Source organism: Felis catus, chromosome C1, assembly GCF_018350175.1.
Source record: "Felis catus isolate Fca126 chromosome C1, F.catus_Fca126_mat1.0, whole genome shotgun sequence".
Classification (NCBI taxonomy): domain Eukaryota; kingdom Metazoa; phylum Chordata; class Mammalia; order Carnivora; family Felidae; genus Felis; species Felis catus.
This window is the reverse complement of record NC_058375.1, coordinates 182,946,108-182,961,347: the sequence shown is the minus strand read 5'-3', so window position 1 is coordinate 182,961,347 and position 15,240 is coordinate 182,946,108. Positions and strand designations below refer to the sequence as shown.

The 15,240-nt window shown below is 36.7% G+C and overlaps 1 protein-coding gene across 1 annotated transcript in view; it reads left to right on the top strand.

The window, feature by feature from the left end:
• GTF3C3 (general transcription factor IIIC subunit 3) overlaps positions 1 to 15,240 on the top strand; it is a 39,813-nt gene that overhangs the window by 14,621 nt on the left and 9,952 nt on the right. The window contains exons 7-13 of the mRNA XM_003990991.5: positions 1,864 to 2,011; positions 2,560 to 2,632; positions 6,754 to 6,857; positions 8,190 to 8,361; positions 10,653 to 10,855; positions 11,413 to 11,514; positions 12,590 to 12,725. Coding sequence (XP_003991040.3) covers positions 1,864 to 2,011; positions 2,560 to 2,632; positions 6,754 to 6,857; positions 8,190 to 8,361; positions 10,653 to 10,855; positions 11,413 to 11,514; positions 12,590 to 12,725 — 938 coding nt within the window. The remainder of the gene's footprint in view (positions 1 to 1,863; positions 2,012 to 2,559; positions 2,633 to 6,753; positions 6,858 to 8,189; positions 8,362 to 10,652; positions 10,856 to 11,412; positions 11,515 to 12,589; positions 12,726 to 15,240) is intronic.

Genomic DNA, 15,240 nt, shown 5'->3' with positions numbered 1-15,240 from the left:
ATGGGTGATGGGTGTTAAGGAGGCACTTATGTTGAGCACTGGGTGTTATATATAAGGGAAGAATCACTAAATTCTCCTGAAACCAATATGACACTATATGTTAACTAATTAGGATTTAAATAAAAATTTGAAAATAAAAATAAAAGATAAAATATTATATGCTACTATACTTCTCTGACATGCTGTACATCAAAGCAAAGCAGGAAACATTTTGGCTAAATAATGTCTTGTAAGCTCTCTTTTCTAGAGGTATCTGTAAATGGTATTTCAATCTAGGATCAACCATCTTGATCTTGTTAGTGCAGTAATCTGTGGAAGGGATAATAGTAGCCTGGACCAGGATAAAAGTGCAGGTGGTGAGAAGTAATCAGATTCTGGGTGTATTTTAAGGCTGAACTCAACGATTTTCTAATAGGAGATGGGTGGGTGTGTGTGTATGAAAGAGAGAGAGAGGGAGACACACACACAGACAGACAGACAAGGGAAGAGTTCTTAGGACTAAACCCTGAGGCACTCCAGTGTTTAGAAATCAGGAAAATCAGGAGGAAGCAGCAGGGAGACTGAAAGGAAATGGGCAGTGAAGTAGGAAGAAACTAAGAGAACATGATATACTAGAAATGTATTGAAGAAAGCACTGCAAGGAGGAGGGATGAAATAGTCCAGATAGAGCATGTAAAATGAGGACTGAGTATTGACGTTGGAGATGGGGTGAGGGTTCCTGGAGTATTGGCAGCTTTGGAGAAATTTATAAGGGGAGCAGAGGAATGAGAGGATAATTAGAATGGGCTGTAGGGGTAAGAGATAATTTTTAAGGTGGGAAAAATTACAACGGATTTGTATTCAGCTGGTGTAATCCACAATTGAGGAACACACTGAAGATTCATGAGAGAAGGGACAGTTGCTTGAGTGATATCCTTGAGTAGGTTGGAGAGAATGGGATCTAGTTGGGGGTTTGCCTTATAGGTGGAGAATGTGGAATATATGGCCATGGGTGTGTGTAAGTAGGAAGATGTATTGGGAGTGTGTGGGATGTCATGATCTGGTTCTCTGCGAACTAAGAAGCAAGGTCATCAGCTGACAGTGAGGATCAGAGAGTTTTGGAGGTTTGAAGGGAGAGATGAGAAGCGGTTGTCTAGGTCTTTGGGGCCTTGGTGCAGCATTTGTATCACCTAGGAGCCTGTCATAAATTAGAATCTCAGTCCTGCCCTAGCTCTACTGAATCAGAATATGCCTTTTTACAAGATGCCCAGTTACTTTGTATGCATATTCAGGTTTGAAAAGTACTGCACAAGGTAACTGTAGCAAGACTGCTGACAGCACCATGGGCCCACTTGAGGCTAGTGATCATTAATTTAGAGTGAGTCCAGTCAGCATGGTCAGCTTGACAAGTGGTTGTGAAGAGTAGGCATATTTGGATTAACAAGGGTTGGGATTTTATCACATGACTTTATCAGAAGGGACAGAAGGACAGGAGAAGTGAGGAGATGCACAAGGGAGTAATTAACAATGTTGGTCTATGGAGAAGGAGGAAAGTGAAGACAAGAGGCTGCAGGACAGTGAAACAGGTAGATCGATGCTTTGTAGACCCCACTGAGGTGGAACAGTTGTTGGAATTGGGTGATAGGATGAGCTGGAATGGTATGAGGTAGCTTTTGTAGAGTGAGGGGCTTGACATGATGTCATTGTCAAATGGGCATTGCCCATTTTTCTCTGGATCAGCTATGATTATGATTTTAAGGAAAAGTTTTTTCTCCTCTCTGATTTTAAGAAAATGGAAATCATAGGTAATGGATGGTCTGAGCAAGGATGTGAGTTTTATAATCTGAATTAAGTATTCATCCATTTTGTCATTTATTTTTTCAGGAGTTACTATGAAGCCAATGATGTTACTTCAGCTATTAACATAATTGAAGAAGCTTTTTCAAAACATCAGGGTCTTGTTTCCATGGAAGATGTTAATGTAGCAGCTGAACTATATATTTCTAACAAACAGTATGACAGAGCTTTGGAGGTAGGAACATGTAATGTGTTTCTCTCTTAGATTTAGGACACATTTCTGCATTTTAGAAATTCTTACAAATTGACAATTCCTCACTTGAGTTATAAAAAATTAAATTATTTGTATACTAAGTTATATTTGTAAAGTCTATATGGAAACAGATTTCTAGATTCTATAGTAATTCCATATGAAAGATAAAGTATAGTTATATGATAAAAGCTCTTGCCATTATCACAGGTGCCAGATAGCCTGTACTTCAGGGTAGCAGGACTGAGCAGCCAGACCAATTGCTGTGATTCCATTCCTAAGCTGTTGGGAACAGTAGTTTGGTTTGATATAGGGGAATTATGTATCTTCTGTTAAACGTTTAGTTAATATGATATAAAAATGTTAATATATCACAGTGGTTCCTTATTTTAAAGAGATTTGTTGATGCTTTTTATAGTTCATTTAGGATGAACTATATATTATTTGAATTAACTGTACAAATCTTTGCATTGTGAAAACGTTTTTCATATGTATCTATTATATCATTTCCTTTTTTTCTTCCATTCTTTTAGGTAATAACAGATTTTTCTGGAATTGTGCTGGAAAAAAAAACTACAGAAGAAGGCACTTCAGAAGAGAATAAAGGTTGTAGTTCCTTCTGCGTAGAGTGGATAGTATACATAATCCTCTCTTTTTTATAATGTGGCATTTAGAAATTGATAGTTAAATGTTCTCATAACAAGTTGTCCCAGAAGCATTTTTTTCTTTATAGAGATTTCATATCCTTTTCCTATGGATATTTACTCACAAGACATCTTTTTAAAAAATTGTTTTCGGTCCCTTTTTACTTCTCAGTACATCCATTTGAACATGGCGTTTCTCATTGATCCAGGTCTTTTTAGTGATACGTGAACAAAGAATGGATTACTGAACAGCTATCAAAAACATTTGGATATAAAGCAATTTAATTTTTAGGAAGGACTTAAAATACTCTCCTTGAAAAAAATCTACTTCAAACTTAAGCATTCACATAAAAAATAGAAACTGATATGATTACTATCTTTGAAAACTTAAAATATGTAGTTAGGGATCTGGCTAGAAAGTCATACCTGAAGTATGGCTTGCAGTATCTCTTTCAGCTTTTTCCTTTGTATCACACCCAGTAACCTGTTCTGTACAAATATTAGCATGCAAGACCCTGTCTGAGGTTGTAATAAAATTGAACTCTGGGCAAAATAGATGTCCCTTTTCTTGTGAGGAAATTCCTATGTAGTACCTTCCACCTCTACCCCATGAGGCTTTTGGTGGTGGTGGGGAAGTGGAAAGACACTTGTTACCTGAGTACTGCCTGCTTCAAAATACTTCTCTCCCTGGCAGTCATGAAGCCTAAAAATTCCATCATTATATAATCCTTTGGGTTAAGACATAATTATTCAAAAACAAAAGCCTTTTTTTTTTTTAAAGGATCTATCCTAATGTAAAGTAGTAATTCATTTTTACAGTCAATTTGTGTGCTAATTCATAGAGAACAAGGCACAAATAAGACATGGGAAAGATAAATATTGAAGTGAAAAGTTGTTGGGGAATGAAGAGCCCAGTTCAATAAGAGTTTCTTATAAGATTCTATGCTGGGTGTGTGGGGAATATACAGAGGATGAGTGTATTTCCTGCCCTTAAGGACATGGAGGAGTGGGATTCAAATGAAATGTATACAATTTAATTTTAATAGGAACAGTGTGATCATCTCTGTAGTAAACCTGACATTATGGGAAAATAGAAAAAAGCAATATACTAAGATCAGAGGAGGTTTCTAGAAGTATAATTTAAGCGAACACCCAAGAGGAGGTGCATATCAGACTGAGGTCCCAGGGTGTAGGAGCACTACTTGGTATGGACAGGATTAGATAAGGTGCTTTGGTTGAGGATCTTGGATAATGAATGAGTAGTGAATGAGTAGTAAAGAGTAGGAATTATAATGCCATGAGAGCATGCATTAGGGTCTCTGAAGGACTCTGTCAATTTTGATAGTTTTCTTGGACCTGGCCTAAACTAGAGTTGAGTCTCAGTTAAGTTGTTTTGCAGCCATAATTTTTCTTTTTTTTTAAGTTTATTTATTTTGAGAGAAGGCATGAGTGGCGGAGGGGCAAAAAGAGAGAGGGAGAAAGAATTCCAAGGCTCCGTGCTGTCTGTACAGAGCTCAAACACGGGGCTCGAGCCCATGAACCGAGAGATCGTAACCTGAGCCAAAATCAAGAGTCAGATGCTCAACTGACTGAGCCACCCAGGCGCCTCTGTACTTTCTGTTTGAGATCTTTCTTCTAAAAAATTAAGTCATGTTGAAATATACTGCTATTATTTTGAAAATATTAACGAAAAATAGAATTATGTTCAACTTTTAATTGTAGATATGTTTGTTAGTCATTTTGTTTAATATATTTTGCTGAGTTTCATTGGCCATTCCTCCTTCTTCCTTCCTTCCTTCCTTCCTTCCTTCCTTCCTTCCTTCCTTCCTCCCTCCCTCCCTCCCTCCCTCCCTCCCTCCCTCCCTTCCTTCCTTTCTTAATGATTTAACATATATGAATTCAGGAAACATCTTAACATAAATCAACAACATGTCACAGTTAAAGTAGTGGTGTTTGTCTCTCTTAGTATATAAAATAATGGTGCATCTGAAATCGGGCATCTTAGAGTTGATAAAATAACTTTAAAGAAAGAGATAATCCAGACAGCTAGGACATTAAAACACTTTCAATGTAAGCAAAATTTGTTTTTCATATGCATTTTTGAAAATGAGAACATTTATTGGTGGATTAATAAGCATTTCCATTGAGGTTCACAATAAAATGAGGTTTAAAAGATACTGCTCTTAGCACGGAGTCTGCTTGGGATTTTCTCTCTCCCTCTCTCTCTGCTCCTCCCCTACTCATGCACACACACACTCTCTCTCTCTCTCAAAATAAATAAATTTTAAAAAAGATACCGCTGCTATATGTTAGTTGATAAACTATTATTTAAACTGTAGGGGCTGTAAATAATACCTACTGCCTTCTTTAGCATTGTCAAATTGCCACTAAAGTGTCTAAATAATTATTCTCAATCTCTGTACTTACCTGATAGAACTGGTAACCACTTGTGGACCACTATAGGCTTCAGACTTCCCTTTGAGTGGCACTGTCCTATAGCATTATAATATTTGTTTATTTTGAGAGAGAGAGAGAGAGAGAGAGAGCGCACACAAGTGGGGAGGGGCAGAGAGAGAGAGACAGACACAGAATCTGAAACAGGCTCCAGGCTCCGAGCTGTCAACATACAGCCCAACGCGGGGCTCAAACTCATGAACCATGAGATCATGACCAGAGCCGAAGTTGGACGCTCAACTGACTGAGCCACCCAGACACCCCTGTCCTATAGCATTATAAAGTGACCCTCTTATTTCTATTAAAATGTAGTTCATCCAAATTCTACTTTGTCTGATGAGATTGTGACCCCTGCTTTCTTTTTGTTTTCATTTGCCTATTGTATCTTTGGTTTGCCGTTTTGTTTTCAACCTTCCTGAGTTATATGATTTCAGGCCTGTGTCTTATTTTCAACATAACATTGAGTTTTACTTTGTGATTATTCTTGAAATCAAATTTTTGATTTACACATCTGTACACACTATATCTTTAATAGATATGCCATAGCCACTGTCTACAGAAGAAATAGGCTGTGGATATAGTTGTGAGTCAGATTAGTCCTTATCCTCATGGAGCTTATAGTCTAGGTAAATTTAAATTTTAGGACTCTGTTTGAGGAAAATAAATGTCTTAAGTTGGTTTCCTGTAACAGTTATTATATTGGAGCTTAGAGATAAAAATAATCTCTTAATTAAACTTGTCCAAATCCTTCCAGGACTTCATAGTTTTAGGGAATTCTATAATTTATATGGCAAATTCTATAAAACATGAGTTATTTCATTTTAATATAATTGTAGGTTTTATTCTACTACTTAAGATCAATCTCTGATGTTTCTCTATGCTTCATTTTTTTTGTTGTTGTTGTTGTTCTGAAATGGAAACTTACTTGGAACTTACTAGACTTTACAAAATACAAAATATTTTAAATGTGGATAAAAATTCCTTTGACTGATTTCTCAGGGCTTTAAAAATTGTTTTACCTTGGGGCACCTGGGTGGCTCAGTTGGTGAGTGTCCGACTTTGGCTCAGGTCATGATCTCGCAGTTTGTGGGTTTGAGCCCCACATCAGGCTCTGTCTGTGCTGACAGCTCAGAGCCTGGAGCCTGCTTCAGAGTCTCTGTCTCCCCCTCTCTTTGCCCTTCCCCTGCTCAAAAATGAATAAACGTTAAAATTTTTTTAACTGTTTTACCTTAATGAAGTTTTAGAAAATAACACAACATTTAATTTATTCCTTTCTTAGCCTCTTTATCATAAAGACTGAAAAGAGGCTTTTGAATTCAAAAAGAAAGAGTGTATATATTCTTGTTGGTCATTTTTGTCTTTCTCTTTTTTTTTTCTCTGTAGATTTGATAGAAGGTGTGGGAGTTTCTGTAGGTTTCAGATAAGTGGATAAAGAAAGTATTAGGAAAAGAATTGGAAGGATAATTGCTACCAAAGGACAGACTGAAGAGAATATAAAAACCTAGTAATAAGAGTTGGTCCAACTTAGAATTGACTACAGAATCATTTGCTCTGAATGAAGTAAATGAGATCCCTACATTCTAAGCTTGCATATAGGAACTGCTTTTTGCCTGTCTTTCTAATCCATAGCTGGTGAAAATGTTACCTGCACTATACCTGATGGTGTGCCAATAGATATCACAGTGAAGTTGATGGTCTGCCTTGTACATCTCAACATTCTTGAACCACTTAATGTAAGTAACATTAAGATCTGCACTTGAGATACTTCAGATAAAATCACATTATTTTCTTTAGATGACAAGTAATTGTAAGTTTACCCTAGATTTCACATTTTTCAGTAACCCAGGAAGTCACCATAAGCATCAAATTATTTGTGTGTGAATATCTTACAAAAGCTGAACTGGGCTTGTAATAATTTGTTTCTCTTTTCTTTTTTTAAGTTTATTTATTTATTTTGAGAGAGAAGGAGAGAGTGTGCACATGTGAGCTCAGGAGGGGCAGAAAGAGATAAGGGAGAGAGACAATCCTAAGCAGTCTCTGCAACGTCATTGCAGAGCCCAGTGGGGGGCTCGGACCCACGAACTGTGAAATCATGACCTGAGCCAAAACCAAGAGTTGGATGCTTAACCAACTGAGCCACCCAGGTGCCCCTTGTTTTCCTTCTTAAATGAGAACAATCCAGAGATCAGAATTTGAGATTGGGCTTTTTAGACAGTTGGTAAATTCTGAAATTTCTTCCCTTTTGCCAGCTTTGGAGTATTTTGTTGAATAAAAAAATTTATTGGGCATCTGCTTTGCAGACCTTAGGATAAGGTATTGAATATAATACACAAACCCTGCCCTCATGGATCTTTTATTCTAATGGGAGTAAATGGATAACAAAATAAATATGCAAAATATAGGATGTTAGTTGGTGGTACATACTCTGGAAAAAATCAAACAGTGAAGAACAGAGAATATTGGGAGTAGGAGGGTGGTCAGGAAAGCCCTCTCTGAAAAGGTGACCTTTGAATAATGACAGAAATATCAGCAAACACAGAGGCCCTGAAGCTTGGGTATGTTTGTCTTAGCAGAGAAAGAGCACAGCTAGTCAGTGTTATCTTAGCTCCTGCCATGTCTGCTTACACCAGGCCTTCAAAAGTAATGTGTGGCTCAGTCGGTTGAGCATCTGACTTCAGCTCAGGTCATGATCTCACAGTTTGTGAGTTCAAACCCCACATTGGGCTCTCTGCTGTCAATGCAGAGCCTGCTTCGGATCCTCTGTCCCCCTCTCTCTCTGCCCCTTTCCCACTTATGCTTGATCGCTCTCAAAAATAAGTAAACATTAAAAAAAAAATACTTTAAAAGTAATATGTTGAATGAGTGATGGTAGTATGAGTTCTTTCTAATAGAGAATTAGAGATTCAGAAATGAATAGAAAAATGGTTATTTAAAGCTGTTTTCATTAAACCTTGCTCCTTTTTGGCTTGCTTCAAATAACTGATAGACATGTGAAAAGAGAAATATACCTACATGTCCATATTTGTAATGATTGTTTGACTTCAGACTTTTATTTTGGGGTCTAGCCTCTCTTGACAACACTAGTGGAACAGAATCCTGAAGATATGGGAGACCTCTATCTAGATGTTGCTGAAGCTTTTCTGGATGTTGGTGAATATAATTCTGCACTTCCCCTCCTTAGTGCACTAGTCTGCTCTGAAAGATACAACCTCGCAGTAGTTTGGCTTCGGCATGCAGGTAATACTTCTTTGTGGGAGGGAGAAGTTTTAATCATATAAACAAGCAAGAACTTACTTTCCAAAATGGTAATAATTATTTAAAATATTAATGTCTTGGTAAAAGTGAAAGTATTTCTAGTTTCAGGGCAGTTTTTTGAATATCAGTTTCTTTTGTCTGCTTGTTTTTTGAGTATAGTTGACACACAGTGTTACATTAGTTTTAGGTGTACAACATAGTGATTCTGCAACCCTATGAATGTTAGTATTTTAAATTGTCATGGTATGCTACTATATGATTTCCCCCACATTAATGCTTTGGAAGAAAGATTTACTTAATGCTACCGGAATGAAGTAGGACTAACCATGTCCTTGGTAAAAATACTTTATACAAGTCATTTACCTGTCTTAACCATAGGCTCTGACTTCTAGTAATAGATTGTCAGACTTGGGGTGCTGTCTAATTTTGAAAGAGTTTTTATGGATTTATATTTAATATTTTATTTTGAGAAAAAATTTCATGTATTTTCAGTGTTCTTTGAGCTGCAAATGTATGCTCAAGATTGGGTTTTATGTATCATTTCATTTTATTGTATCTAAATTTATAATAATCTGAAATAAATCATTTAAAGTAAAAAAAATAGCTTAAGGGGCGCCTGGGTGGCTCAGTCGGTTAAGCGTCCGACTTCAGCTCAGGTCATGACCTCACAGTCTGTGAGTTCGAGCCCCGCATCGGGCTCCAGGCTGACAGCTCGGAGCCTGGAGCCTGCTTCTGATTCTGTGTCTCCCTCTCTCTCTGCCCCTCCCCTGCTCACACTCTGTCTCTCTCAAAAATAAATAAACATTAAAATTAAAAAAAAAAAAATAGCTTAAGAAAAACAACTAAATTTCTTAAATGTATGAAATCCAAAAATATTCTAATGGGATTTTGTATTGAATCAACATAAAAGATGCATTAAAAGTTGAATAGTTTTTGTCTAAAATATTACATGATAGCAGAAAGTTCTAATAGTTCTTAAAATATTATATAATGGTAGAAAGTTTTCTATAACTAGAGAAGCATTGATTGACAATTTGGGTTATTTTGAGACCTATCACAATATGAAATTGCTGAGAACACTTAAAGATAACTCTTTACTGTTTGGATGAGTGAACATGAATACAAATGTAATAACCATCATAAAAACATTATTTGTGATATTTGAATTTAAAAGACATGAGCAGGGAGCTGGAGTTTTTATTGCTTACTATCAAAGTTTAACCTAAAGATGATACTCGGGAGAGTTGAGAAATTTGAGATTTGAGAAAGCAATTGAAAGCGAAAGAACCATTTTAGGAGGTAATTGTAATGAAAAGGGAATGAGGTGGAAAAGGCCTAGATTAGTGTTGCCGCTGGAGAGTTCAACTGGTAGGATTTAATGACTGATTGGCATAAAGTTTGAGGAATAGAGCCCAGTAACTTCCCTTCTGAGAACTTACCCTGAGGAAATAATTGAGTGAGATGAGGGGAGCTAGTTTATATTGGGTATCACAAAACTCAGGAGCCTGGCAAATAACGAAAATGAGTGAAGTGGGCAAGTGAAGAGGCGCAGGGCTTGAGGGGAGAACTGGAGAGCCCTCTCCAGAGGATGCTGCTGTTTCTCAGCATAGGCTGATGTGCCATGTGGGAACAGGAGAGTGTTGCCAATTCAGATTTGTCAAAAGAATCCGGTAACTTAGAGTTCATAAAAATCCGAAATTTAAAAAATGGAGACCATGTATTGTTTTTAACAGCACTGTGGCCTAACAAAACACCTCTGTGGGTTAAATAGGTTTGCCAATTTTTAGACATGGCTTATATACATGAAAATGTTTACTGCATTGCTATGTATTAGAGTATAAATTCAGAAATAACCTAAATATCAGATAATATGGTTAAATAAATAGTTGAATGTTATAACCATTCAAAATGCTAAGGAAGATGTGGGAAATGTTGAAAGTATAATGCTAATAAGTAAATAAAGCAGAACCTCAAAGTGTATGTATGTGCTGATTACATCCTTGTAGCAATTTGGATTTAGAGAAATCAATAGATGGATCAATCAGTAGATGGAGATTAGAAGGAATGGCTGTTTTAAAGTATTAGAAATATGCAGACATTTCATTTTTATAATTCTTTAAAGTGGAATATTTTATATTTAATATTATATTTTATATTAATTTTATATTTAATATAAGAAATATTTAATATTTCTTTAAAGTGGAAAAATAATTTTGGCAAGCTTACAAATCTGTAGATCATATTTATTATGCTTTATTTTAACATCATCTTAGAATGTTTAAAGGCCTTAGGCTATATGGAACGTGCTGCAGAAAGCTATGGCAAAGTGGTTGATCTGGCCCCCCTTCATTTGGATGCAAGAATTTCACTTTCCACCCTTCAGCAGCAGCTGGGCCGTCCTGAGAAAGCTCTGGAAGCTCTGGAACCAATGTATGATCCAGATACTTTAGCACAGGATGCAAATGCTGCACAGCAGGTAGGCCATGTCATGTGAAAGGAAGTTTTCCTTGGTGGATTGTGTTTTTGAACTTTTTCCTCCGTTAAGGATGTGTATACGGTTTGTATCCAAAAGATTTATTTTAGTGTATTAAATTCACTGTTTTTGAAAAGTAATTTTGAATTTAAGTTTCAGCCTCTTGTTAGACACTGTAAGTTATGTGTCTAAAATGTTGGATCTTAAGTTGTGAAAGATCATAAAGCACATGTTGTTAAGGTTTGGTTTCTAAAACAAAACTCTTCTGGGGCGCCTGGGTGGCTCAGTCGGTTAAGTGTCTGACTTCGGCTCAGGTCATGATCTCACAGTTTGTGAGTTCGAGCCCCGTGACAGCTTGGAGCCTGGACCCTGCTTCAGATTCTGTGTCTCCTTCTCTCTCTCTGTCCCTCCCCCCACTTGTGTTCTGTCTCTGTCTCTCAAAAATAAATAAATGTAAAAAAAAAAAAAAATTTTTTTTTAAAAAAACTCTTCCATGCAGACAAAACAACTTACAGCAAAGGAATCTTGTCACATTCATTATCATGTGCTTATTTATTTAGGAACTGAAGTTATTGCTTCATCGTTCTACTCTATTGTTTTCCCAAGGCAAAACGTATGGTTATGTGGATACCTTACTTACCATGTTAGCCATGCTTTTGAAGGTGGGTAATGGTCTTTCCTTATGTTAGTGCTGTTGACTGTTTAAATGTTTAGAATTTGATTTAAACATAGATTATAGCTATTTTATAACTGTTCTGCTCTCAAACTTTTGAAAATGAAAGTCAGATATAGACAAAAGACTTAGAGGTTACTGGTATGTATGACCTTTGAACAACATGGGAGTTAGGACCATCAACCCTAACACAGTTGAAATTCGCATATAACTTTTAACTTCCCCAAAACATAACTACTACTAGCCGACTGTTGACTGGAAGCCTTACTGATAACATGAACAGGTGATTAACACATATTTTGTGTGTTAAAGGTATTGTATACTGTATTCTTAAAATAAAGGAAGCTAGAGAAAAGAAAATGTTGTTAAGAAAATTATAAGGAAGAGAAAATACATTTATAGTACTGTACTATAAAAACCCATGTATAAGTGAACCTATGCAGTTCAAACCTGTATGGGTCAAGGGTTGACTGTAACTGAAAGTTCTACATGAAAGTGTAAACTTGACTGTAGGTAGAGTAAGTGAAATAAAGTCTTTGCTAGTACAAATTCAGAAAAGTGAGAACCATAGTGTTATCAGTTACTGGCTTTGTAGACAGTACCACGTGCCAGAATTGTTCACTTTGCAAAAATGTTTTCCATGTTTGACATCATTTCCAAGTCTAGTTTTTTTTCAGGGAAGTGGTTATGTGTGCATGTACATATGTTATAAGTTAATGTGAATTGCCTTCTTTTTCCCTGCTAAGGTAAGCAGTGTGATCTAAATTCCCTTGGAAGAAAAAAATAAGTCTGTTCTCTTTTAGGTGTTTAAATACACAGTAATTTGGCCTTTTTTTTCCCCTACTAAAGAAGATTTCAGGCATACCTGTGGTACTTGTGACCCATAGATTTTCTTTAAAAAATTATATGACTGGAGTCCTGACAGGCTCATTTGGAGGGGCACAAGACTCTTTATCTTGTGGTTGTGAGTTTGAGCCCCATGTTGGGTATGGAGATTACTTAAAAATAAAATATTAAAAAAAGTATATGACTAAAAAAATCTCAAATTGTTATTTTAAATTCAGGTAGCTATGAATAGAGCTCAAGTTTGTTTGATATCTAGCTCCAAATCTGGAGAGAGGCATCTCTACCTTATAAAAGTGTCAAGAGACAAAATATCAGACAACAGTGACCAAGAGACCGCAAATTGTGATGCAAAAGGTAATTACTTTCATTTGCTATATTGCATAAAATGTGACTGAATTCAAAAAATATTCATGAAATAATACCTGATAGTAACTTAATTGAAAATATACCCTTTTCTGGGGCACCTGGGTGGCTCAGTCAGTTGAGTATCTGACTCTTGATTTTGGCTCACTTCATGATTTAGCGTTGTGGGATGGAGCCCCACGTCTGGCTTCCCGCTCAGCATAGATCCTACTTAAGATTCTCTTTCCCTCTCACTTCCTCTCTGTCTCTCTCTCTGTCTCTCTCTCTCTCTCTCTCCCTCCCTCCCTCTCCCTCCCTCCCTCTCCCTCCCTCCTCCCCTCTCCCTCTCCCTCCCTCCTCCCTCCTCCCCTCTCCCTCTGCCCCTCTCCTCTGCTCTCTCTCTCTCTCTCTCATAGAAAGAAAAGAAAATACACCATTTTCAAATAAAATGAAATTTCTAATCCAGATCCTTCAAGTATAATAAACTCATTTGATGTTAAAAGAAGAAAAGGAAGGCTACATGTAAATACTTTACTTTTTAAAAAGTAGAAGGAGGGGCGCCTGGGTGGCGCAGTCGGTTGGGCGTCCGACTTCAGCCAGGTCACGATCTCGCGGTCCGTGAGTTCGAGCCCCGCGTCGGGCTCTGGGCTGATGGCTCAGAGCCTGGAGCCTGTTTCCGATTCTGTGTCTCCCTCTCTCTCTGACCCTCCCCCGTTCATGCTCTGTCTCTCTCTGTCCCAAAAATAAATAAACGTTGAAAAAAAAAAAAATTTAAAAAGTAGAAGGAAACCATCTGCTTGGATCTCCCTGTGAAAAAACTAAACAGAATTTTTGACCTTTTAAGAAGAAAATATGTTATTTTAAGAAATTTGTGAAGATTAGATGGCAATATAAATTACTATATTTGTCCAGTCACTCAATTACATGTATTTCATTCTCTGTTAAATTCATTTTTGATAAAGGTAACAATAGTCATAGAAACTCTAAAATAAATTGCTTTGACCTAGTCTCGAGTAATTTGATTTTAAAAGGCGTCTATATTTAGTAATGCCTCAAGTATGCCTCAAGTATGTTTGGGTGAGGTTGAAAAGAGAAACTTGAAAAGAGTCTAAACTGGAGGTATCAGTCTGTCAATGTGTGCAGTGTGCAATGGAAAAGGGTTTTAAAATCCAGAAGAGCTGAATCTCTGTAAGCACATTATGAGGACCTAACATAAGTAGGTTTTGCAGGGGAGGAGAGTCAGGGAAGGAATGAGGATCAGTTGCTCATAATCTAGATATAAATGTCTCAGAAGCCTATCTCTACAGCTCATGGATTCTGGGCCCATCTCAAAGGTAGACTCTGCTTCATGTGTTTAAGACTATATTTTCTTATATTTTTCTCTATATGTGATTCTGTCAAGTTTTCTCTTTCAGTATTTTCTCATTTCAGGTCCATTGTTGGTTTTTCTTAGGTTCATAACGGTTTTTTTTTTGTTAATTTCATCATGGTAGGGATCATGTTACATTTTTGTACCAGGATAGGATGAACAAGGTCTCTTTATGTTACATGCATCTTTGTACTTTTTTTTTTTAAGTTTATTTTTTTGGAGAAAGCATGAGTGAGGGAGAGAGCACAAGTGAGGGAGAGGCAGAAAGAGAGGGAAAGAGAGAATTCCAAGGAGTCTCTGCGCTGTCAGCACGGAGCCCAGTGCGGGTTTGAACTCACAAACTGTGAGCTGAAATCAAGAGTCAGATGCTTAACTGACGGAGCTACCCAGGCATGCCTGTACTCTGATTTTTTCATTCAACATTTTCTCACATATGTTTTCTCATGCTGGTCTCTTCATAGCTGTTATCATTAAGGAATGTTTAATACTCCATTGGATAGCAATCCCATAATTTAATTATTCCCTTATTATTTTTTGATATATGGTTGTTTCTGATAATTTTCTTTTATAAATAATACTATGCATTTATCCATATTTTTGACTATTTGTATAGGATATATTTTCAGGAGAATTACTGGGTCAAAGACTAAAAAATTTTTATGGCTTTTGATATTTCTCGAGTTATACATTTATAAAAAAGGACGCTCTTACAGACGAGATTTTGAAGGAAAAGAAATTTTGAGGCAGAGAAAATATTAAGATTATAAAAAGATCAAGAACAATCTAAATCTTGAAATCCTTTGCTAAGCAAACTTTTGAATTCCTTGTATGTGCAGAATCGTGTATCTGACTTCAGTCATGGAATACTCACTTACTTTTTCTGCCCTGGAGGACCATATATCCTAGCTAGCACTGACAGATACAGATGACATAGCTGGACTTTGTAGAGGACAAACCAGAAGTAAGAATTACCTGGGGTTGTGGATTGTTAGGCAGAGCAGAGGGCTGGTGTTGAAGTAGTGTAAACAGAAAACTATCCACTTCATCATTGTCTAAAGAGTGTTGGCAAGAATTCAGGCCCATAGGAATGTGGGTATTAAATTTAGCCTTAAAATTGATCATAGGGATTTTTCTAATATTGTTATTTCTGAAAATACA